Here is a 25,576-nt window from a genome sequence, read left to right on the forward strand (position 1 = left end):
CTAGTCCTGACTCACTGACTGATGCACTTAATTCTGTACTGATGGGCCCCCAGGAGGGGTCGGACTGATGAGGAGAAGAACCAGAAGCCCCATTAGAGCAATTCACTGAGGGAGGGGGTGAGACATCAGTGGAACTGCCTGAACCTTATGGGATAGGGGGAGATTTGGGGTGAGTGTTTATTTGTACCCTGGGTACCCCTGGAACTATAGCAGGGTGACACCCCAATGTTTCTATATATCTGTAACCTTGTTATGAGCTAAGGGGGCCCAGTCTGAAGGTCAGTTAGGGGGAGATTTGGGGTGAGTGTTTATTTGTACCCTGGGTACCCCTGGAACTATAGCAGGGTGACACCCCAATGTTTCTATATATCTGTAACCTTGTTATGAGCTAAGGGGGCCCAGTCTGAAGGTCAGTTAGGGGGAGATTTGGGGTGAGTGTTTATTTGTGCCCTGGGTACCCCTGGAACTATAGCAGGGTGACTGTTACCCCAATGTTTCTATATATCTGTAACCTTGTTATGAGCTAAGGGGGCCCAGTCTGAAGGTCAGTTAGGGGGAGATTTGGGGTGAGTGTTTATTTGTGCCCTGGGTACCCCTGGAACTATAGCAGGGTGACTGTTACCCCAATGTTTCTATATATCTGTAACCTTGTTATGAGCTAAGGGGGCCCAGTCTGAAGGTCAGTTAGGGGGAGATTTGGGGTGAGTGATTATTTGTACCCTGGGTACCCCTGGAACTATAGCAGGGTGACACCCCAATGTTTCTATATATCTGTAACCTTGTTATGAGCTAAGGGGGCCCAGTCTGAAGGTCAGTTAGGGGGAGATTTGGGGTGAGTGCTTATTTGTACCCTGGGTACCCCTGGAACTATAGCAGGGTGACACCCCAATGTTTCTATATAACTGTAACCTTGTTATGAGCTAAGGGGGCCCAGTCTGAAGGTCAGTTAGGGGGAGATTTGGGGTGAGTGTTTATTTGTACCCTGGGTACCCCTGGAACTATAGCAGGGTGACACCCCAATGTTTCTATATATCTGTAACCTTGTTATGAGCTAAGGGGGCCCAGTCTGAAGGTCAGTTAGGGGGAGATTTGGGGTGAGTGAATTTTTTTACCCTGGGTACCCCTGGAACTATAGCAGGGTGACACCCCAATGTTTCTATATATCTGTAACCTTGTTATGAGCTAAGGGGGCCCAGTCTGAAGGTCAGTTAGGGGGAGATTTGGGGTGAGTGTTTATTTGTGCCCTGGGTACCCCTGGAACTATAGCAGGGTGACTGTTACCCCAATGTTTCTATATATCTGTAACCTTGTTATGAGCTAAGTGGGCCCAGTCTGAAGGCCAGTTAGGGGGAGATTTGGGGTGAGTGTTTATTTGTGTCCTGGGTACCCCTGGAACTATAGCAGGGTGACACCCCAATGTATCTATATATCTGTAACCTTGTTATGAGCTAAGGGGGCCCAGTCTGAAGGTCAGTTAGGGGGAGATTTGGGGTGAGTGTTTATTTGTGCCCTGGGTACCCCTGGAACTATAGCAGGGTGACACCCCAATGTTTCTATATATCTGTAACCTTGTTATGAGCTAAGGGGGCCCAGTCTGAAGGTCAGTTAGGGGGAGATTTGGGGTGAGTGTTTATTTGTGCCCTGGGTACCCCTGGAACTATAGCAGGGTGACACCCCAATGTTTCTATATATTCGTAACCTTGTTATGAGCTAAGGGGGCCCAGTCTGAAGGTCAGTTAGGGGGAGATTTGGGGTGAGTGTTTATTTGTGTCCTGGGTACCCCTGGAACTATAGCAGGGTGACATCCCAATGTATCTATATATCTGTAACTTTGTTATGAGCTAAGGGGGCCCAGTCTGAAGGTCAGTTAGGGGGAGATTTGGGGTGAGTGTTTATTTGTGCCCTGGGTACCCCTGGAACTATAGCAGGGTGACTGTTACCCCAATGTTTCTATATATCTGTAACCTTGTTATGAGCTAAGTGGGCCCAGTCTGAAGGCCAGTTAGGGGGAGATTTGGGGTGAGTGTTTATTTGTGTCCTGGGTACCCCTGGAACTATAGCAGGGTGACACCCCAATGTATCTATATATCTGTAACCTTGTTATGAGCTAAGGGGGCCCAGTCTGAAGGTCAGTTAGGGGGAGATTTGGGGTGAGTGTTTATTTGTACCCTGGGTACCGCTGGAACTATAGCAGGGTGACTGTTACCCCAATGTTTCTATATATCTGTAACCTTGATATAAGCTAAGGGGGTGCAGTCTGAAGGTCAGTTAGGAGGAGATTTGGGGTGAGTGCTTATTTGTACCCTGGGTACCCCTGGAACTATAGCAGGGTGACACCCCAATATTTCTATATATCTGTAACCTTGTTATGAGCTAAGGGGGCCCAGTCTGAAGGCCAGTTGGGGGAGATTTGGGGTGAGTTTATTTGTACCCTGGGTACCCCTGGAACTATAGCAGGGTGACACCCCAATGTTTCTATATATCTGTAACCTTGTTATGAGCTAAGGGGGCCCAGTCTGAAGACCAGTTGGGGGGAGATTTGGGGTGAGTGATTATTAAATCTGCAGATCTAATTGTGACACATTTAAATATTAGAAAGGATCGCTAAATAAGCTCTGCCAGTGGGTCATTCTCTTGACTCTTCTGTGCCCCCCTATATACCTGATACATTGGGGTGTTACTAATAAAGGTTCCCCAAACTCTCAGTTTATGTACTTGACCCTGTGCGTCTCTCACCCTGGGGGGGGGGGTCAGTAGGGACTGTTTAAACATATCTGGGTGCTGTGTGTGTAATTAACCCATTCCTGCAGGTAATAGTCTCCAGTCCTGGCATCACAGGGAAGCACTTATCTGGCAAGGAAAGTACCTCCTCTCATGTTTGGGACATACAACTTGATGTGCGTGATAGTAATACATATATGTAATAGGTGCCATATAGACTCATGGTGGTACAGTCCATTGGGGTAATGTTCCCCTTTAAATGGTTCTTATTTTTAAATGGAAATGACACCAAGAAGCTGTTTTTGTGGGTGAAGTTCCCCTTGAACTCATCTATTTGCCCTTCTGAATCTCTTACAGGCCTCTGCCTTCTATACAGACCTCATGGCAGTGCCCCAACATTGTCCCTATAGAACCCGGGCCCCCCAAGACCTCTCCGCTAGTCATTATCATTGACAAAGTCGAAGTCATTATGGGTCACATTTGCAACCCCAACTCCAGCGACTGCTTCACATTAAACTCAATGTTCCTCATGCTCAGAAACCCTGACATTGGTGCGGTTTGTGGGTAACCCTCCCTCTCATTCCTCATTCTCATATTCAGAGACAATTTGCAATTGGTTTTCATTTTTTATTATTTGTGATTTTTGAGTTATTTAGCTTTTTATTCAGCAGCTCTCCAGTTTGAAATTTCAGCCATCTGGTTGCTACGGTCCAAATGACCCTAGCAACCATGCACTGATTTGAATAAGAGACTGGAATATGAACAGGAGAGGCCTGAATAGAAAGATGAGAAATAAAAAGTCGCAATGACCATAAACTTGAAGCCTGACAGGGCATTTGGTTTTTTAAGATGGGGTCAGTGACCCCCATTTGAAAGCTGGAAAAAGTTAGCAGAAAGCAAATAATTCAAAAATTATTTAAAAAAATTGAAAAGTTGCTTAGAATTGGCCATTCTACAGTATACTAAAAGTTAACTTAAAGGTGTACAACCCCTTTAAAGTCCCAGGAGCAGGATTGGTCTATACAGTTTTATACTACACAAAAGCCATGAATATCTTGTAAATAATATCCTTATAAACGGTGTGTAGTTATGTCATCAGTTATAAACAGTGAGTAGTGATGTCATCAGTTATAAACAGTGAGTAGTGATGTCATCAGTTATAAACGTGAGGAGTGATGTCATCAGCTATAAACAGTGAGTAGTGATCTCATCAGTTATAAACAGTGACTAGTGATGTCCTCAGTTATAAACAGTGAGTAGTGATGTCCTCAGTTATAAACGGTGACTAGTGATGTCATCAATTATAAACAGTGAGTTCTGATGTCATCAGTTATAAACGTGAGTAGGGATGTCATCAGTTATAAACAGTGAGTAGTGATGTCCTCAGTTATAAACGGTGACTAGTGATGTCATCAATTATAAACAGTGAGTTCTGATGTCATCAGTTATAAACGTGAGTAGGGATGTCATCAGTTATAAACAGTGAGTAGTGATGTCATTTTTGTCACATGACTCACTGAAACTTGTGTATTATAATAAATAAATGACCCCTTGTTGGAATATATGAGGATATTAGAAGTTACCTCGGAGTTCCATGGCCTGTATATTATATGAGCATAATGACTTATAATATCCTTATAATTTACAATAGGGGGAACTTTATTCACTGTTCCATTATACGGGACCCTATAAATAAAGATGCCTTGTGCTTTTCTCATTCCCTGTACAGTAATAATGGTCGGACTGTGCCCCCATATGTAGGTGAATTGATATGAACTGCTGATTCCCGGGGGGCTTCTCCCTCTGTCTGACATGAAGGGGTTAATGGGAAGCAGGGTGCGGGGCATTAATCATTCACATGTGCTGAGTCGGTTCTTTTGAAGCTCGAGGAGAAATCGGATGCATTAACCCTTTCCAGGCTGATGTCACTAGAATAGAAGCAGTGGCCCTGGGGGACCAGATGTGATTTGTGAGACCAGGCCATTGCAACTGTCAGATTCCCACAAGCTGTGACCTGAGGCAAGTCTCATTGTCTCTGCAGCGTAAAGCACAACAGCTCTGTGGCCCTTGAGGGCCCATGATTTATCAACCCACGATCTGGCCTTGTTCCATAGACGTGTGGCCCCTAAAGCTCCCAGAATGTCCCCACAGTATGTGTTGGTCTCTTCTTTCCAGGAATGTCGTCCCCTCCTATTTTTCCCACTCTGTTAAGAGTGTAAGCTCTGCTGACAAGTTAATGATCACACGCAGCCTGTTATCTTTTCAGTCATTTTAATAAATATTAGCAGTGGATACACATTTACACAAACAATTTCTTCAAGTCTGTCTGCCCCAGAATTAATTACCCCCCTCCCTCCTACTGCTCAACTACAGGTCCCATCTGCCTTACAGAGGATTCTGGGTAATTTAGCAATAACAAAGGCTGGCAGAGGATGCTGGGAACTGTAGTTTAGCCAATAGCTGTAGAGCAGTGGGTTATTCTACCCCTCCCTCCCCGCCAGTTCTGGAGTGTTCCCATAATAGAATGAATTGAAATGATCAGCTCAGATGCCCAATCCCAGTCTCTGGATCACAACACTCACTAATCCCAGTGGGAATATTTCCAATTGACTTTATATTTAAAGGGAAAGTGCACCACAGTCTGCACTGTTGAAACATTAAAGCAGAAGCAGCTGAACAGACCTGGAGAGCTGACACTCTATATTGCTGGAAGAGTTTCATGTGAAAGTGGTGGTTCACCTTTAAGTTAACTTTTAGTATGTTATATAATGGCTGATTCTAAGCAACTTTTCAATTGGTCTTCATTATTTATTTTTTATAGTTTTTTTTAATCATTTGCCTTCTTCTGACTCTTACAGCTTTCAAATGGGGGTCACTGACCCCATCTAAAAAACAAATGCTCTGTAAGGCTACAAATGCATACCTCCCAACATTTTGGAAATAAAAAGAGGGACAAAAAAGGTGCCGCGCATATCGTGGCAATTTTTTTGACACGCCCGTTTTTGTGCTCACACCCCCTAATTACCATGTTCATTTTTCAAAATTTGGCAGTTTATAAAAGTTTGAACATATTTCTGTGGGGTTTTTTCACTTTCAGTTTTGCTAATGAAGGTAAATTGCCCTTTAAGCAGTGAGTCTAACTTCTCCCAAGGGACCTGTTATCTTTTGTTACAATTACTTATTTGCTTATCTCACAATTGTTACAAATGTATCTTATCTTCTGTTTTGGCTGTTCTGGGCTCTCTGCCAAAAGCCAATTAAGTTACAAACATTGTTACTTTTTCTGGCTGTTCAATACAGAGAAAAACGGGACTTTCCAGTACAAAACAAGAGACTGCGGGTTGAGCTGTCAAAAGAAGGACTGTCCCTTTAAAAACGGGACAGTTGGGAGGTATACAAATGTATTGTTATTGCTACTTTTTATTCCTCATCTTTTGATTCAGGCCTCTCCTATTTATATTCAAGTGTTTTATTCAAATCAATGCATGGTTGCTAGGGCAATTTGGACACTAGCAACCAGACTGATGAAATTGCAAACTGGAGAGCTGCTGAATAAAACAGGAAATAACTCAAAAACCACAAAAAATTAAAACCAATTACAAATTGTCTCAGAATATCCCTCTCTGCATCATAGTAACAGTTAATTTAAAGGTGAACAAGCCCTTTTAATGCTTTCCCTTTAAGGTAGAATTGTCTCAATTGGGGCAGTTCCAGTTATGCCTCCTGAGCTGTTGTTGAACTGCAACTCAAGCCGATGAGTCTCTGATGTTAACCCTTTCAGAGCCAGTGGGCCCTGCAGTGATCCAGACCCCCCCCCCATGAGCAAAACAATATAGAAAATTCATCCTCCCTCCTCTCCAGCTCCCCCTGGTGCCGAGGCATCAAAGTAACACTTAAAGTGACAGTACATGGATTTGTGCAAAATAACTGAAATACAGTGTGTGCAGCAACATTTACATTTTAGTCGCAGCTATTCATGGTGTCTCCCAGGGGAGTGCAGGCTGCGCCCCAACACTACTGCTCCCCACTGTCCTCTAATAAAGGGGAAATTTCATTTGGCCCCCGGGTCCACAGGGTTAAAGGATAAGTAAACCTTAAAGAAAGTTAATGTAAAATTGATGAGGGAGTCTATTCTAAGCACTTTTGAAATGTACATTCATTATTCTTTCTTGTTTCATTCCAAGATATTAAGGGATACATGTGCTGTTAATATGAATGAATTTTGTTACAACAGCGCCACCTGCTGGTCAGTTTCCCACCAGTCTGACCAGCAAGTAGTCAAGGAAGTTGTCAGGAGAAAGAAAGAGGCTGATGTTCTTCTGCTTAGGAATAAAATTAGAAACCTTTCTCACATCTTTCCTAAGCAGAAGAACATCAGCCTCTTTCTTTCTCCTGACAACTTCCTTGACTACTTGCTGGTCAGACTGGTGGGAAACTGACCAGCAGGTGGCGCTGTTGTAACAAAATTCATTCATATTAACAGAACATGTATCTCTTAATATCTTGGAATCTAAAAAGAATAAATAATGAATGTTAATGACGAAAGTGCTTAGAATGGCCCCCTCATTAATTTTACACTCACTTATTTTAATGGTTTACTTATCCTTTAAAGGGCTGTCGGAATGTCCCAGCCTTCCCTATGGGAATATGAATCCAGAGACACAATGTTGGGGTGCCTACCTGTTCCCCGCGCATGAAATGTTAAAAAGAACATTGTAATGAATGAACCAATGATATGTACAGTCTCAATATACAACGGGGGGCTGTTATTTCAACGGCATTACATTCAAATGTGGGTCCCCCCAAAATTCACAGATGTTCCCTCTGCCCGATGTCTGGGGGGAGGGGGGGCTGATGCCTACTGAGGTACGAGTGTCTATTACTATCACCTGTTCATGGGTCCAGCCCATTCTATAAACAGGGGCTCCCCCTCCCCCCAATAAATACAACACAGAGATACTGCTGGGAGCCTGGCAGTGAATGATACCCGGCCAATATTGGCCCATTCGGAACGTTGTGACGCGGCTGATGAGCACTGGGCAAAACCAATGGCCGCTCTCATTACGGAAATAAATTAAGATGAAAAAATTCCTGTAGGGCTAATCTGTCATCTGAATAAACTAATAAATAAATAGCTAAAATTCTACATTAAGTTCATCTGTTTCAGTCTGAAATGCTCGTTGCCAGATTGCGCCACCTGCACCCGACAAATAAACCCTTCCCTGTAATTAAACTGCAGGTGGGAGTTTGTAATTGGCCAGCGCATGGGGAATAGGCGGTAGCCAATCAGAATACTGGATAGGAACTCTGCTATCCAATCGGTGGTCATAAAGTTCTTTAAACGCAAAACAAGGGGTTGAGTTAAGGGCTTGTTACCCACAATGCTCTTTATTATTCAAGCATTCTGTGGCCCCTGAATGAATAGCTGCATCCAGAGAGCTTTTGGGTACAATTAGTGTACCCCTTATATTCATGTTATTCAGTAGGAACGACTGTGCCCCGATCAAAACCAGTGCGACACACTAGAGCCAATAGAGTCCTAATTATAAGCACATTTGCCATGTACATTCATTACTCTCTCCTTGTTATATTAATTATGTGCATAGGGTCAGCCAATCAGAAAACTACATTAGTCTGTGCAGCGTCTGATGGAGAATCAATGCCCCGCCCTCCAGTAAAGGCTGCAAATACTCACACCCTTATGTACTAACTGGTACAGGAACTGTGCGCTGGGCAGCCTATAGTAAAGGATACATAGAGGATCCTCATTTTCGGACCCTGTGTGCACGATAAATATAGGAGAGAGCGGGGAAAAAATAAACATAACAGTACAGGTACGGGACCTGTTATCCAGAATGCGCGGGATCTAGGATTTTCCAGAAAACAGATGTTTCCATAATTTAGATCTTCATACCATTAGTCTACTATAAATATACTACTATATAATCTACTAGAAAATCATATTAACATTAAATAAACCCAATAGGCTGGTTTTGCCTCCAATAAGGATTAATTATATCTTAGTTGGGATCAAGTACAAGCGACTGTTATTATTACACAGAAAAAGGAAATCATTTTTCAAAATTTTGATTAATTGATTATAATGGAGTCTATGGGAGACGGCCTTTCCGTAATTCGGAATTTTCTGGATAATGGGTTTCCGGATAACGGATCCCATAAATGTACAGTGCAAAAGAGCCTATAGTCGCACTCGCTATATAAAGTCAATAGATCCCCCCTAATAACACCAGTGTATGAACTGTGACCACACACCATAACAGGGCTAATCCCATTGGCTAGACACAATTGAAAGTGAGGCCACGCCCCATAAACACTGATATCCAATGATATATAAATAAATATAACTGCACCCCCCCCCAAGCACGAGGGGGGTCACCATCTGTGAGGCTCCGGGGCCCCAGGTATTGTGAGCGACAAGACTCAACATGCTGGAGGCTGCACAATAGCAGGAGGGAGGCAAACTTGAGTCTAACCTTCTACACTCTCAACACAAGATGGCTCAGATAAGCTGCACGTAAGCCTGGAGCAGTCTAATATCCAGTAACTGGCACTCTAATACCAACAGGGTGAGTAAATAGGTGACTCCACCCTGCAGCTGACAGTTGCCAGCACTTTAATCGCTGCAGGGTGTCAGTTCCCAGCACTCTAATCGCTGCAGTTTGTTAGTCCTCAGTTTGATCCATACGAGATACTCTCTTCTGAGAGGGCATTGGATTTATCAACCTAATCTCTGTCTCCTCCGAGGACTGAATCCACTCCTTTACTCAGTGTCTCAAAGGATAAGATTCTCGCAGTTGCCTTTCATGACAGGGCGTCTTCCTCGTGAGGTTCTGAAGCAGAATCGGCCATCAGGACCCCCTGCTGTAGTCTCTGCAGAGACATCCTCATCTGGAGGAGGAAGGGGGATATAAAGAAGAGGAAGAAACAGAACAAAGAGGTCACTGGCAGTAGAAATAAGAGTCTTGCTGTAACTGTGTAGGGGCCCCTAAGCTTCTCATTTTGACCCTGAGATCAAATGTCCCACCTGATCCAGCAGCTGCACGGAGGCTCGGAGCGTCTGCTTCCATTTCTGCACCTCTGAGTCGTGGAACCGTTTCTGTAGCTCGAGGATCTCGGCCCACTCTGCGGAACTCTGGGGGAACCTCCTGTTTCAAGAAAGGGTTGAGAATTGGCCGAAGCAAAAGTAGAGGTCTGGGTGGTCCATGAGCAGCAGGTCACGGCTTTGCCTTGGGCTTGAGGTGGGTGAGTGTGAGGGGCGTGGCTGGGTTAGGTATGTGGCATGGTGTAGGTGGTGTGGGTTGAGTGCTATATTAGCAATAGGGTAATGTTTGATATGGATGTGGATCATGGCCAGCATCAGGGGGGAACAGGGGGTACAACTGTACCAGGCCTAAAGGGGGTCCTGGAGGTGCTGCAAAGTTAATGTGCTGCCGAAGACACGAAGCTGTGCTAAAAAGACACAAAAGCCTTGCAGAAAAGACACAAAGCCACACCAAAAAGACCCGTGGCCATCCCGAAGGCACACCGAATACCTGAAGCTGTACGCTAAAAAGACCCGAAGCCATGGCAAAAAGACCCAAAGCCATGCCGAATACCTGAAGCTGTGCTAAAAAGACCCAAAGCCATGACAAAAGCATGCCGAAGACCCGAAGCCCAAAGCCACGGCGAAAAGAACTAAAGCCATGGCGAAAAGACCCAAAGCCAAGCCAAAAAGATCCAAAGCCACACCGACGACCCAAAGCCACGTCGAAAAGACCTAAAACTAAGCCGAAAAGACCCAAAGCCATGCCGAAAAGTTCCAAAGCTACGCTGAAGACCCGATTCCGCACCGAAAAGACCAGAAGCTGGACTGAAAAGACCCAAAAGCATGCCAAAAAGACCCTAAGCCACGTTGAAAAGACCCAAAGCCATGCCAAACACCCAAAGCCACGAAGAAGACCCAAAGTCGTGCCGAAAAGACCCAAAGCCATGCTGAAGACCCAATTCCGCTCAGAAAAGACCAGAAGCTGTGCTGAAAAGAGCCAAAGCCATGCCAAAAATACCCAAAGCTGAGCATAAAAGTGAAAAGACCCAAAGCCACGCTGAAGACTTATTCTGCACCGAAAAAGACCAGAAGCTGGGCTGAAAAGACTCAAAGCCAAGCAGAAAAGACCTGAAGCCACATCGAAGCCGCGACGAAAAGACCCAAAGTTGAAGTCCTGAAGCCACGAAAAGTCTTAAAGCCACAAAGGAGCCGAAGGAAACCGAAAAAGCTGAAGAAGAACAAGGTAAGTTCCACTGAACACCAATTTTTTATTTCTTTATTTTATTGAACTCCTGGCCACCAATGATTTTTTTAAACTTGTAGGGGGCCCTGACTACCAATGTTTTTGTAAAAACTTTTATGGGGGACCCTGGCGCTACTGTTTTTTTTTTAATTTATAGGGGGACCCCTGACCACCAATGATTTTTTAAAAATATTTATCTGGGACACTGGCCACCAATTTTTTTTTTAATTATAAGGGGGCCCTGACCACCAATGGCTTTTTATAACTTGTGAGTGGGGTTTACCGGTTTTAGCGCTAGTGTCTGTGTTGACTTTTTACTGTGGTGTGGGGTGGGTGGGATCTGGGGTGGGGCTTGGGGGCCGGATCGGGGTGGGCGGGGACCAGGGAGCCCAAAAAATTTTGCTTTACAGGGCCCCATGATTTCTGATGGCGGCCCTCATGCTAGGTGCCCCCCAATAGTGCTCCCCAAATCAGCCTTTCAGCAAAGAGAGGACAGGAAGACAAAAACTGGAGGAGTGGGAGAAAATAAAAGGGGTAGCCAGGCTACAACATATTCTGTGCCCCCCCCCCAGATTATTATCAGTAATTACCCTTGGGACACGGCGTAGTTTTGCCACGTCTGGAATGTCCGAGCCGTGTGCTCCAGAGACCAGAGGCGATAGAAGAGCATCAAGTTCAGAATCACCAGGACCAGCAGCCTGTGGAAAACACAAAAGGTGAGGACAATGAGGGGTCCAGGGAGTTGCTCCAATGCCACCGAAATGTTCCTCTCACATGTTCCCTGTGCCACGGGCAGATGCTTGAGCCTCACGTGGCCACAGACTGACGTACAGGGCATGTGCCACCAATGAAGAATCTTGTGCCAGAACAACTATTAGGATTTATATATACTGTACTTCTATATAGTTATTACGGTGGCTGAACAGGTTCAAGAAATGCCCAGTATTGTACGGTGGCTCTGCCAAGTCAAAGTCCACACAGTGATATTGACTCAGAAGGAAGAAGATCCCAATGAGCCGACAGGGACAGGAGCCCCCAGGTGTCTCTGGTTGTTCTTTAGCATTTCATGTTACTGTGTCTGGGAAGCGACTGCAGCCAAGTGATCGATTAAAGGAGAACTAAAGCCTAACTAAAGAAGTAGCTAGAAATGTTGTACATGATGTTTTGTGTTTCTGTACCAGCCCAAGGCAACCACAGCCCTTTAGCAGTAAAGATCTGTGTCTCCAAAGATGCCCCAGTAGCTCCCCATCTTCTTTTCTGCTGATTCACTGATTCACATGCTCTGTGCTGTTGTCACTTACTGAGCTTAGGGAGCCACTCACAATATACAGTACACATAGAATAGAAATGTCACAATATAAGGCTGATTAGTAATTAATACACATAATTACTACATGGCAGCACAGAAACCAGTGCAATTAGCATCAGAATTGAATAATCAGCAAACCTGTAGCATCAGCTTATATTACAGCCAGGGAAGCTCATTTTCTGCTGGATAATTAGTGACGAGCCCTAAGCTTAGCTTCTCAACAGCCAATCAGAGCCCACTGAGCATGTGAGTGTCACAGACACTTTCCAAGATGGTGACCCCCTGTGACAAGTTTGAAGTCCTGGATCATTGCTGCTATTGACAAGCTCAAACTTTAGCCTCATGCAATAAGTTCACTATGAAAATAGGAAATTTTTAGCCACATTCATTTTTAGGGTTTAGTTCTCCTTTAAGTTAATTTGCGAATATACTACAGAAAATCTTGTACAGGTTATTGACATTCTGGGGCTAAATTAACTTTAATGTTTTCATATAGTTCTGTTGCAACCAACCAAGAGAATGGATAAATCTCCTGTACAGGTATGGGACCTGTTATCCAGAATGCTTGGGACCTGGGGTTTTCTGGATAAAGGATCTTTCAGTAATTTGGATCTTCATACCTTACGTTTACTAGAAAATCATATAAACATGAAATAAACCCAATAGGCTGGTTTTGCCTCCAATAAGGATTAATTATATCTTAGTTGGGATCAAGTACAAGTGACTGTTTTATTATTACACAGAAAAAGGAAATCATTTTAGATTATGTGGATTAAAAAGGAGTCTATGGGAGACGGCCTTTCCGTAATTTGGAACTTTTCGGATAATGGGTTTCCGGATAATGTATCCCATACCTGTATATAGGGATGCACCGAATCCAGGATTCTGCCTTTTTCAGCAGGATTCGGCCAAATCCTTCTGCCCGACCGGGTGGGGAGGGAAATGTGTGAATTTTTGTCACAAAACAAGGAAGTAAAAAAAGTTTTCCCCTTCCCACCCCTAATTTGCATATTCAAATTAGGATTCGGTTCAGTATGGTCTGAATCTTTAACTAAGGATTCGGGGGTTTGGCTGTATCCAAAATAGTGGATTTGGTGCATCCCTACCTGTATATAAAATATGGCATTTTTAGCCACATTTTTAGGGTTTCTTTTTAAAGGCAGAACTGACTGATTGTCTTTGTATCGGTTTCTTTCCCTGTTCTGATCAGTGGAATGTTCCGGGTATGAGGGTCGGGCGCGTTACTCACACAATACTGATAACAAACAGAGCGTTGGGGATGTTGCTGGACGTGTCCCTGTTGGAGAGTTGGGAGAGATGAGAGGAGATGCTGCCTGTGGGGTGAGAATAAGAAATGAGTATGTGACCAGCGTGTGGCGCTACTGAGCTTCTATTTCCCCCCTGCCCTTTGTACCTGAAACCCTGGAGTTACGCGACACCCTTTCACTTTCCAGTTGGGGGGCAGCGGTGTTAATGGTGTCGTTGTGATGCGCCTTCCAGCTCAGAGTGCGCTTCCTCCGTCGCAGGACAGGCTTCTCCCTGCCCCCCATCTCCTCCATGCACGACTGCTCCAGCTTCACCACAGCCTCGGCTGAAAGAGAAAAGGGAGGAGAAGAGGATGTTTATACCATAAAACAGCAGTCCTGTACTGCTTTATGGCAGCTGAGATTCTAGCTATCTGTATAACAGAACATTCTGTCCCAGTGGCTGCACAGATCCTATCTGATCCCCATTGTAAGCAGCAGTCCTGCCCTGCTTTATGGCAGCTGAGATTCTATCTATCTGTATAACAGAACATTCTGTCCCAGTGGCTGCACAGATCCTATCTGATCCCCATTGTAAGCAGCAGTCCTGTCCTGCTTTATGGCAGCTGAGATTCTAGCTATCTGTATAACAGAACATTCTGTCCCAGTGGCTGCACAGATCCTATCTGATCCCCATTGTAAGCAGCAGTCCTGCCCTGCTTTATGGCAGCTGAGATTCTAGCTATCTGTATAACAGAACATTCTGTCCCAGTGGCTGCACAGATCCTATCTGATCCCCATTGTAAGCAGCAGTCCTGTCCTGCTTTATGGCAGCTGAGATTCTAGCTATCTGTATAACAGAACATTCTGTCCCAGTGGCTGCACAGATCCTATCTGATCCCCATTGTAAGCAACAGTCCTGTCCTGCTTTATGGCAGCTGAGATTCTAGTACATCCCTGGTGATAGAGTGTTGGCACTATACGTACCCAGCAGACTGAAGTGCTCCTCCATGCCATTCCAGGAGTTCTTCTCTATGATGGCTCTCACCAGGCTCCACGGTTGTTTCCTGTAGCAAATCTCAGAGGAAACCCTGGGGGGAGAGGCAGGGGCCCAACAAAAAAAATGTAGGAGCTGGAATATAAAGTGGATCATCTGTGCGGGAGAAGAAAGTTTATTCTGGGCAGGAATATGAGTCATGAGAGTAGGGGGCACAGGCTGATGTCAGTGATGTATCTCACAGGCAGAGGGAGTGGTACATTCTGATTGGCTCGTCTGACTGGTGGGCTGATAATAAACAGGTAGACAGGTGAGTGGGAACATTTACTTGTCACATGTCGTGATGATTTCTCTGACACTAATAACATACGGGAATGTGGGATCTCTGGCAGATTTATGTCTCATATACCGACAACTTGGCTAATGGAGTGGGCACAGGAACAAGTAATGAGTGGGCACAAACACTAAACTTTCTGACTTGCCCATTTCATTCAGCAGGTGGTACATAGTGTGGGCACAGAGCAAGGGCTAGTGCAGAGAGTGGGCCACTTACCTGAGTCGGGCCTTGTTCTTGCCCACGCTGCTGATGCAATACCTGTGACACGTGTAGAAATAATCCTGGTACGGGATCCCCTGAGTTATAACCTGGGTATTGAGGGTACACACCGATCCCTTCACACTGTGCAGAGTCTGCGGGGGGCACGGAGAGGGGCAGGTAATGAGCAGACAGACAGACACCCCAACGGAGAGACAGAGGGGAGAGAGACAGATAGACACCGCAACAGGGAGAGAGGTGAGAGAGACAGACAGACACCCCAACGGAGAGACAGAGGTGAGAGAGACAGACAGAAACCCCAACAGAGAGACAGAGGTGAGAGAGAGACAGACACCCCAACGGAGAGACAGAGGTGAGAGAGAGACAGACACCCCAACGGAGAGACAGAGGTGAGAGAGAGAGACAGACACCCCAAAGGAGAGACAGAGGTGAGAGAGACAGACAGAAACCCCAACAGAGAGACAGAGGTGAGAGAGAGACAGACACCCCAACGGAGAGACAGAGGTGAGAGAGACAGACAGACACCCCAACATAGAGACATAGGGGAGAGAGAGACAGACAGAAACCCCAACAGAGAGACAGAGGGGAGAGAGACAGACACCCCAACGGAGAGACAGAGGTGTGAGAGAGACAGACAGAAACCCAACAGAGAGACATAGGGGAGAGAGAGACAGACAGAAACCCCAACAGAGAGACAGAGGGGAGAGACAGACAGACACCCCAACGGAGAGACAGAGGTGAGAGAGAGAGACAGACACCCCAATGGAGAGACAGAGGTGAGAAACAGACAGACACCCCAATGGAGAGACGGAGGTGAGAGACAGACAGACACCCCAACGGAGAGAAAGAGGTGAGAGAGACAGACACCCCAACGGAAAGACAGAGGTGAGAGACAGACAGACACCCCAATGGAGACACAGACAGACACCCCAACGGAGAGACAGAGGTGAGAGAGACAGACAGACACCCCAACAGAGAGACAGACAGAAACCCCAACAGAGACAGAGGTGAGAGAGACAGACAGAAACCCAAACGGAGAGAGAGAGACAGAAACCCCAACATAGAGACAGAGGTCAGAGAGAGACAGACAGAAACCCCGACAGAGGGGAGAGAGTCAGGTAATGAGCAGACAGACAGACAGAAACCCCAACAGAGAGACAGAGGGGAGAGACAGACAGACACCCCAACGGAGAGACAGAGGTGAGAGAGAGAGACAGACACCCCAATGGAGAGACAGAGGTGAGAGACAGACAGACACCCCAATGGAGAGACGGAGGTGAGAGACAGACAGACACCCCAACGGAGAGAAAGAGGTGAGAGAGACAGACACCCCAACGGAGAGACAGAGGTGAGAGACAGACAGACACCCCAATGGAGACACAGACAGACACCCCAACGGAGAGACAGAGGTGAGAGAGACAGACAGACACCCCAACAGAGACAGAGGTGAGAGAGACAGACAGAAACCCAAACGGAGAGAGAGAGACAGAAACCCCAACATAGAGACAGAGGTCAGAGAGAGACAGACAGAAACCCCGACAGAGGGGAGAGAGTCAGGTAATGAGCAGACAGACAGACAGAAACCCCAACAGAGAGACAGAATTAGTGCACACAGATGCAGATTAAAAGAGTCGCACATAAAGCCGAAGGCACAGACAGACAAGCAGGGTACATACATACACTCACAGAAAGACAGACAGAGACATGTACTGTACATACAGAGTGTAAGACTTGGGCACAGACAGATATTTGGACAGGAGACGAGTGACAGACAGATAAAGGTGCACAGACAGAGAGGGTGAGACACATAGCAAGAGACAGACGGAGAGACCGAGAGAATGAGATATAATGGCATGAATATTATTGCATAGGCAGAGACAGTGGGGAGAAAGCGAGACACAAACACACAGTGGGGCACAAACACACAAAGGGACAGAGAACTCACAGACACTGCCTGGGGTAGAACAGAAAGAGCCACAGAGTGAGCTGAGAGTACAGAGAAGGACACAGAGACATTCAGGGCAGTTATACGTCTCACCTGAGTTTCCACAGCGGGGGCAGATTTGGGCCCCAGAGGGTTATTGATGGGGATTGTGTAATGAATTATACGAGACTGTTTCCCACTGCTGTCCCTCATCCAGGGATTCACTGTGATGTCTGTAGAGAGACAGAGTCATATCGACACAGTTATTATCCCCCTGCAGCTCAAGTGTTATTGGGAATTTATGGGAACCTAGAGGGTTAATTCCATATAGCGCTCAGTCCTGGTCCAGTTACCTATGGGCAGTGGCAGAGACGTTTTCTGATTGGCCCAGGGGTTTAGTGACAACTTCCTGTCTGCAGGTTATATAATAAATCTTTATTCTCTTTGGTCTCCAACCCTTCAGTGATAAAACTTTCCCTTTAAAGGAGAGAAAGTTACCTGTGAATTTCCGCTGCTCCATGAAATCCTGCATAAATTGTGTGTCAGTGGTCAGTGAGTGCTGCAGGTGCTCAGCACTGATGTGATACACGGCATTGATATGTAGCCTGCCTGTGAGGTCCGACGAGGGGGTGTCTTTAGGCACAGTACTGGCTTCTGAAAGAGTGAGATTAAGGTTTGTTTACTAACAGTCCCTAAGTTTGCTCATAGTCTGTACAGAGAGATCACATAAATCTATGAAAGCATAGGTATTCCCTGTACTAAGCACAATTCAGCAGGAACAGTCCCTAAGTTTGCTCATAGTCTGTACAGAGAGATACCATAAAACTATGGCAGCATAGGTATTCCCTGTACTAAGCACAATTCAGCAGGAACATCCCCCTAAGTTTGCTCATAGTCTGTACAGAGAGATCCCATAAAACTATGGTACATAGGTATCCCCTGTACTAAGCACAATTCAGCAGGAACAGTCCCCTAAGTTTGCTCATAGTCTGTACAGAGAGATCCCATAAAACTATGGCAGCATAGGTATTCCCTGTACTAAGCACAATTCAGCAGGAACAGTCCCTAAGTTTGCTCATAGTCTGTACAGAGAGATCCCATAAAACTATGACAGCATAGGTATCCCCTGTACTAAGCACAATTCAGCAGGAACAGTCCCTAAATTTGCTCATAGTCTGTACAGAGAGTGGAATTTGAAGGAGGCTCCCCCACAGGAGATATGGCAATAGAAAAGATTGTTATGTGTGTGTAGAAAGGGTGTTTCCGAGGCTGTACCAGCGCATCACAGCATTATGACATCACAAGCACATGGGAAACAAACCTTGTTATCCTGCAGCAGATGTTCCGGTGTATAATATTAACCAGTGAGACTCCTGTATCACAGCGCCGGAGTCATTGCTTATTAACATATCACTTATCCCCCAAACAAGTATCACAGTGACACGTGAACACCAGGGGGCACCAGAGTCAATAATTGCGGGTGGTCTCAGGCTGACCCACCCCCACTACAAAGGGGCAAGTTACAAGCACAAAGGTCTACAGAGCAATAAGTACCCCAGTAGTAACAGCAGGGGGCCCCAGTAGCTACAGGAACTTGTGCAGAATCACAGTGGGACCAACATTGCACTTATTAACCCCTTCCTCGCCAGGAAACACATTTTCACACTAAAATTTCTATTTTCAGGGAATACCCTAAATCAGCTCTTGTTTCAGGGACCCTCGGTAGCTTATAAGCAAATCTGTCATAACCCCAAATCTTAGCCTAATTAGTCTGCAAACATGCAGCCAATTATTTTTGTAGGGATGTAAAGGGGAACTAAAACCTAATAAAAAAAAATAGAAATACTGCTTTTCAAATACTATTCCAGCCCTATATCAGTAATGGTCTTGGTCTTTGCATTACCCCCAGCAGCTCCCAATCTTGGATCTTGTTAGGCATTGTTTGTGTGTCTGTGACACTCACATGCTCAGTGGGCTCTGATTGGCTGTTGAGAAGCTAAGCTTAGGGCTCGTCACTAATTATCCAGCAGAAAATGAGCTTCCCTGGCTGTAATATAAGCTGATGCTACAGGTTTGCTGATTATTCAATTCTGATGCTAATTGCACTGGTTTCTGTGCTGCCATGTAGTAATTATCTGTATTAAATACTAATCAGCCTTATATTGTGACATTTCTATTCTATGTGTACTGTATATTGTGAGTGGGTCCCTAAGCTCAGTAAGTGTCAGCAGCACAGAGCATGTGCAGTGAATCAGCAGAAAAGAAGATGGGGAGCTACTGGGGCATCTGCAAGCAGCTGTGGTGCTGGGCTGATACATTTCTTCCTTCTTTGTTGAGCTTCTCCTTTAATTTCCATTGAAACAATGGCCATTACATTTATGCTCAGTGATTTCCGGTTCTACAATGTAACCCAATGTCCCCCTTGGAGAGAGACTTCTTCGCTCTCACACTCACCCTCGTCCTGAGTAGAGCTGGGGGTGGAACTGTTACTGGGATCAGTGGGCAATTCTTCGCTGGCCAATAAATCCAGAGCAGGAAGGGAGTCCAGGAGCCCCGAGCTAGCCATCTCCGAGAGAGGAGTCACCGTCTGACTGGAGGAGCCTTCCAACTGAGAGTCCGACTGGGCATCTGATTGGCTGGCCGCATCTTCCGCTGGCTAAAAAAAAACATTATTACACTAGAGAGCAGATTTATCAAGGGTCGAAGTGAAAATTCAAATGAATGACCTCCTAGAACCTATTTGGAGTCAATTGGTGGACTTTGAAAAATCAGTTTGTTTGTTTTTTTTGGAAAAACTTTGAATTGAATTCAATCGATTGCGTTGTTACTTCGATTCATATGATTTGAATTCGAACGAAAATGACATATTCCCCCGGGAAAAAAACTTTTATATTTTAAATCTGACACTAAATGTAACTAAGGAGTCACATTTATAAACCATCCCGATCTCTACTGGTGTTTGAATGGGGCCCTCTTAAAGGAACAGTGTCATTACATTATTATAGATGCTAATAAATTTAGTAGATATATATGTAGAAACCCAGAGGAAACTGCCTGTTTTACTCTTATATTTCCCCTATATTTGATTGATCCAGGCAACTATGTCCCTTTTATTGGGGTTAGCAGTTTGATGTAGGTTTTTGATGTAGGTCAAGGTTTGCCCAGTAGGTGGCAGTATAATTCTGTATAAAAGGGAGAACACATGCTCAGTAGTTATGTGCGGGTCAGGGTTTCCCTGACCCGCACCCGACCCTAACCCACCATGCACAACCCGCGCCCGCTCTTCCGGGGTCCCTTTATAGACCCGCGCCACCCCACCGATGATGTCACAAAAGGGGTGTGGCGAGCAGACGCAAGACTATAAAACCGGAAGTCAGATGCCGGCATTTGAAGGTGGCGGGCGGGGAGAGCAGGAGAAGAGCTCAACCCGCACCAGCCCACCACCCGCGAGGAGCACTGCGAGGTCGACCCGAACCCGCCGACCCGCGGGTATCGGGTTGGCCCGCGCAACACTAGTGCTCAGGGCTCTTTTCCTAGATCCCACCTTGCGGGGAGGTGAGTACAGGATTGGGACTGAGCTGCTGTCAGGCCAGTTAGGGACAGTTTTGGTTAGAGGTAGAAGTTCTGGTTATAGTTGCTTTAAGAGTGAAAGTAACTGACAGTTTAGCTAGTGAACAGTTATTGCAGGTAATATATGAAATATTGCCACTAGAGTTGAGACCTATGGGAACGTGTGTTTTGTTCAAATATCCAGAAAGCATCTCTGGAATTCAAAGTTCTTAAAAAATCGCCTCCTCTGACTGAAGTCCCAACTTTTTTTATAATTTGGACTATTAGGTCCTTGGAGCTTCTGCTGGTACAGTCTTTAAATGGTCTACCCAATGGGGAATTAATGGTTTCCTTATCAATGGAGTAAATATGTTCTCTGATCCTACTTTTAATGGTGGTGGTTCACCTTTAAGAAAACTTTTAGGATGTTATAGAACTGCTAACTCTAAGCAACTTTTCAATTGGTCTTCATTTTTTCTATGTTATAGTTTTTGAATTATTTGCCTTCTTCTGATTCTTTCCAGCTTTCAAATGGGGGGTCACTGAACCCATCTAAAAAACAAATGCTCTGTAAGGCTACAAATGTATTGTTATTGTTACTTTTTATTGTTTATCTTTCTATTCAGGCCTCTCCTATTCATATTCCAGTCTCTTATTCATATCAATGCATGGTTGCTAGGGTAATTTAGACCCTAGCAACTGGATTGATTGAAACTGCAAACTGGAGAGCTGCTGAATAAAAATCTAAATAACTCAAAAAACACAAATAATAAAAAATGAAAACTTGCATTGCAAATGGTCTCAGAATATCAGTCTCTACGTCATATTAACAGTTAATTCAAAGGTGAACAACCTCTTTAAAGGACCAGTAACATTGAAAAAAAAACACAAAGACAAATTTAACTTTAAAATCGCGAAGCCTTTATTAAGAAATAACTTACCGAAACTCCGCTTGCGCTCCTATTCAGAAAATGCGTCATGGCGACAATCCATTGTGTGCCGCTCGATTTCTCCTCCCTGGCTATCTCCTATAAGGAAGGGTGGAGAAATCGAGAGCCGCACGATGGATTGTCGCCCTGTCGGATTTTCTGAAGAGGAGCGCAAGCGGAGTTTCGGTAAGTTATTTCTTAATAAAGATTTTGCAATTTTAAAGTTTAATTTGTCTTGGTGTTATTTTTTCAATGTATACTAACAAAATTTAAAAAAAAAAAAATTATGTTACTGGTCCTTTAAGAGAACGGATGGTATGGCCAACGTATTGTTTATGGCAATTCAAACATTCCAACAAATAAATCACTTCTTTAGAATTACAGTTGCCATAGTGTCTCATTTTATGTTGTTTCTGTGTAGCATTCGATTTAAAAACAACACTTTTAGCCATAACTTTGTAAGTTTTACGTGTATTAGCTCCACGTGACTACCTACCAACTGTCTGTAACCGTTTTATTTATATAGTTATCATACTAGTAGCCAATTTATTTATTTGTGAGAGTTTATTTATTTAATTTATTTACTATTATTTATTTATTATTATTATTTATTTATTTATATGTTATCATACTAGGAGCCAATTTATTTATTTATTTGTTTGATAGTTTATTTATTTAATTTATTTATTATTATTTATTTATATATGTTATCATACTAGTAGCCAATTTATTTATTTATTTGATAGAGTTTATTTATTTAATTTATTTATTATTATTTATTTATTATTATTATTTATTTATATAAGTTATCATACTAGGAGACAATTTATTTATTTATTTGATAAAGTTTATTTATATATTTATTTATTATAATTGTTTAATAATTATTTATTTATGTATATAAGTTATCATACTAGGAGCCAATTAATTTATTTATTTGATAGTTTATTTATTTAATTTATTTATTATTATTTATTTATTATTATTATTTATTTATATAAGTTATCATACTAGGAGCTAATTTATTTATTTATTTGCTAGCGTTTATTTATATATTTATTTATTATAATTGTTTAATTATTATTTATTTATGTATATAAGTTATCATCCTAGGAGCCAATTAATTTATTTATTTGATAAAGTTTATTTATGTGCTTGTTTATTTATTTCATTTATTTATTATTATTTATTTATTCAGTATTTATTATTATTAATTATTTATTTATATAAGTTGTCATACTAGGAGACAATTTATTTGTAGAGTTTATTTATTTTTTTGTTTATTCATTTAATTTATTTATTATAATTATTTATGTATTATTATTAATTATTTATTTATGTATATAAGTTATCATACTAGGAGCCAATTTATTTATTTATTTGCTAGAGTTTATTTATTTTTTTGTTTATTTATTTAATGTATTTATTATAATTATTTATTTATTATTATTAATTATTTATTTATGTAGATAAGTTATCATACTAGGAGACAATTTATTTATTTATTTGATAACGTTTATTTATTTGTTTGTTTATTTATTTCATTTATTTATTATTAAATATTATTATTAATTATTTACTTATATAAGTTATCATACTAGGAGCCAATTTATTTGCTAGAGTCGGTGCCTTCCGAGAGACAAATTTAATAGGGTGGCTTCGTAGTATATCGTTTAACTTCGAGTCACTATATAATACAGGAAGAAATCGTTTAATACTATGGCAAATCTTATTAAATTCTAAAGAGAATTCAGTGGAATAATAAATGTTATCATTAGAGTCTTGCTGCCATTTGTATTTTCTAGTATAAGAAGGAATTGGTAAAATTCTTCACAATTCCTTTCTCTGGCTTTCAAATATGCTTGAGTTGTTTTCAGATTATTCCCCAGAAAATAAAGACTTTTTTTTAACTACTTTCCATTGTTTATTTTTTTACTGTTTTTCCAAAATCTAAGTTTAATGTTGAATGTTGGTGTCTCTGGTGTTTGAGTCTGACAGCTCAGTAATTCAGGTGCAGACTCTGAACTGTTACAATTTTACAACATAATTGGAAAAAGTCTTTATTTCTGGTGATTTGAAAACCACTAGTTGTCTGAATGTGAACAACCCATGCGTAACCATGAACATTTAATCTCTTTCTTAACTGGGTAGACTCGAAATTGGAACAATTCCTACAGTATCTTATAAACTATTCCTATGACTATAACTTTCCACTACTTGATGTGAATGAGCTGAACGGTGATGCTGCTAAACTGCCTGTTTGTTTAATAAAGAAGTTTGTCTGGTTTGAAGCAACTACTAGACTTCAGTTTATTTAATCTGGTTGAGCCGTGCACCAGGAAACAGGATCCACCTAAGGGTAAGGTGCTTAAAGGGGAAGTAAAGTGTAAAATAGAATAAGGCTAGAAATGCTGTATTTTGTATACTAAACATAAACATGAACTTACTGCACCACAAGTCTAATCAAACAAATGATTTATGCTTTCAAAGTTGGCCACAGGGGGTCACCATCTTGTAACTTTGTTATACATCTTTGCAAGACCAAGACTGTGCACATGCTCAGTGTGGTCTGGGCTGCTTAGGGATCGTCATAAATGATCAAAACAGCACAAGTCAAATAATATCTGCCAGAAGCCGTTACAACAAGACTGATTAATAATCAGAATATACAGACTGCACTGGGTCCTGTGTTGTCATGTAATCTAATGTGGATTTAATAGTTTTTGTATTGTTTAATAAAAACTTTCTCCAACTCTGCAGAAACAGTGGCTGCAGCAAAATAATCCTCCAAATAGAATCCCAGTTTATCTGTTTAAATCTGCCTCCATGATCTTTGTCCCTGCAGCTGGAGTTGGAAACAGTAAAGGGGGGGTAAAGGCAAAAATAAAATCCAATACAAATCTCTACACAGTCTCCGACTGCTCTACAGGGAAACAAACAAAGCTGCTTGAGTTCTGCATGGCTGGGAAGTAAGGGGAGGGCTCCCCCTGCTGTACATAAGTATGATTGTTTCCCTGCAGAGCAGTTAGGGACTGTCTGACAATTCCTATCCACAGCAGTAAATGAAAGGAGAATTTCACCACATACAGTCAGGTTTCTTATAAAAACGGTACAGATTTTTTAATTAAAATATATTGGAGATAGGATTCTTTATCATTAAAGAAAGTAAAAATGGGATTTCATTTTTGGCCTTACATGCCCTTTAAAGGAGAAGTAAACCCCTTATTAAAAAAAACCCTACCCCCTACCCTACATAGACCCCCTCCCTCCTCCTTCCCCAGCTTAGCTGTTACCCCGGGCAAATGCCCCTAACTTTTTACTTACCCCTCGGTGCAGATTCACAGCATCGGAGTTCACAGGCCCCATCTTCTTCTTCTTTGGTCTTCTTTGGGTCTTCTGCTGGCGCTTCGGCAATTACCGTGACTTTTGGCGCATGCGCAGTTGACAAAAACCCGAAGACTGCTCCAACTGCGCATGCGCCGATACGGAACTTACTTTCCAATGAAGACTGAAGAGAAAAAGATGGCGTCCGTGAACTCCGATGCTGTGAATCTCACTGAGGGGTAAGTAAAAAGTTTGGGGCATTTGCCCGGAGGGCAGCTAGGCTGGAGAGGGGGAGGAGGGGGGGGGTCTATGTAGGGTAGGGTTTAATGAGGGGTTTACTTCTCCTTTAAATGGCCATTACATAGCACTGGGAGTTGCAGGGAGTTGCCCATAGCTCATGGGTGTCCGGGGTACACAGGCAGCAAGTCACACTTCTCAAGCACATATCTCAGTAGCGAGTACTATAGACAGATAAGACAAATAGTTCCAGCCAGGTGAATGCCTTACGGTTATCATGCCGTCGGTGAGAGAGGTGAAGGAGTCGGCTGGGGGCAGCTGGGGGCTGGCGCTGAGTTTGATTTCACCACGCGAGGAAGTGTCACTCAGGTCTGTACTCTCAGGGAAATCTTCACTCCCCCTGCAGGTGAGAGATGGTATTATTCTTACTGTTTACAGCAAATCCTTCAAGGATAAGTAAACCTTTAAAATAAGTGAATGTAAAATTAATGAAGGGGG

General features: G+C 43.2%; 1 protein-coding gene across 4 annotated transcripts in view; it reads right to left on the minus strand.

Moving 5' to 3' along the window:
• Positions 1–8,383: 8,383 nt before the first annotated feature.
• gramd1a.S (GRAM domain containing 1A S homeolog) overlaps positions 8,384–25,576 on the minus strand; it is an 87,409-nt gene continuing 70,216 nt past the window's right edge. For all 4 annotated transcript variants that reach the window (XM_041571724.1, XM_041571727.1, XM_041571726.1 and 1 more), the window contains exons 9-19: positions 25,349–25,478; positions 19,494–19,695; positions 17,538–17,693; positions 17,154–17,272; positions 15,113–15,249; positions 14,550–14,653; positions 13,733–13,909; positions 13,568–13,652; positions 11,600–11,707; positions 9,767–9,887; positions 8,384–9,630 (exon numbers count right to left, since the gene is read on the minus strand). In XM_041571724.1, coding sequence (XP_041427658.1) covers positions 9,544–9,630; positions 9,767–9,887; positions 11,600–11,707; positions 13,568–13,652; positions 13,733–13,909; positions 14,550–14,653; positions 15,113–15,249; positions 17,154–17,272; positions 17,538–17,693; positions 19,494–19,695; positions 25,349–25,478 — 1,426 coding nt within the window. In that variant the 3' untranslated portion in view covers positions 8,384–9,543. The remainder of the gene's footprint in view (positions 9,631–9,766; positions 9,888–11,599; positions 11,708–13,567; positions 13,653–13,732; positions 13,910–14,549; positions 14,654–15,112; positions 15,250–17,153; positions 17,273–17,537; positions 17,694–19,493; positions 19,696–25,348; positions 25,479–25,576) is intronic.

This window comes from Xenopus laevis, chromosome 7S (genome assembly GCF_017654675.1).
Source record: "Xenopus laevis strain J_2021 chromosome 7S, Xenopus_laevis_v10.1, whole genome shotgun sequence".
In the NCBI taxonomy this organism is placed as follows: Eukaryota; Metazoa; Chordata; class Amphibia; order Anura; family Pipidae; genus Xenopus; species Xenopus laevis.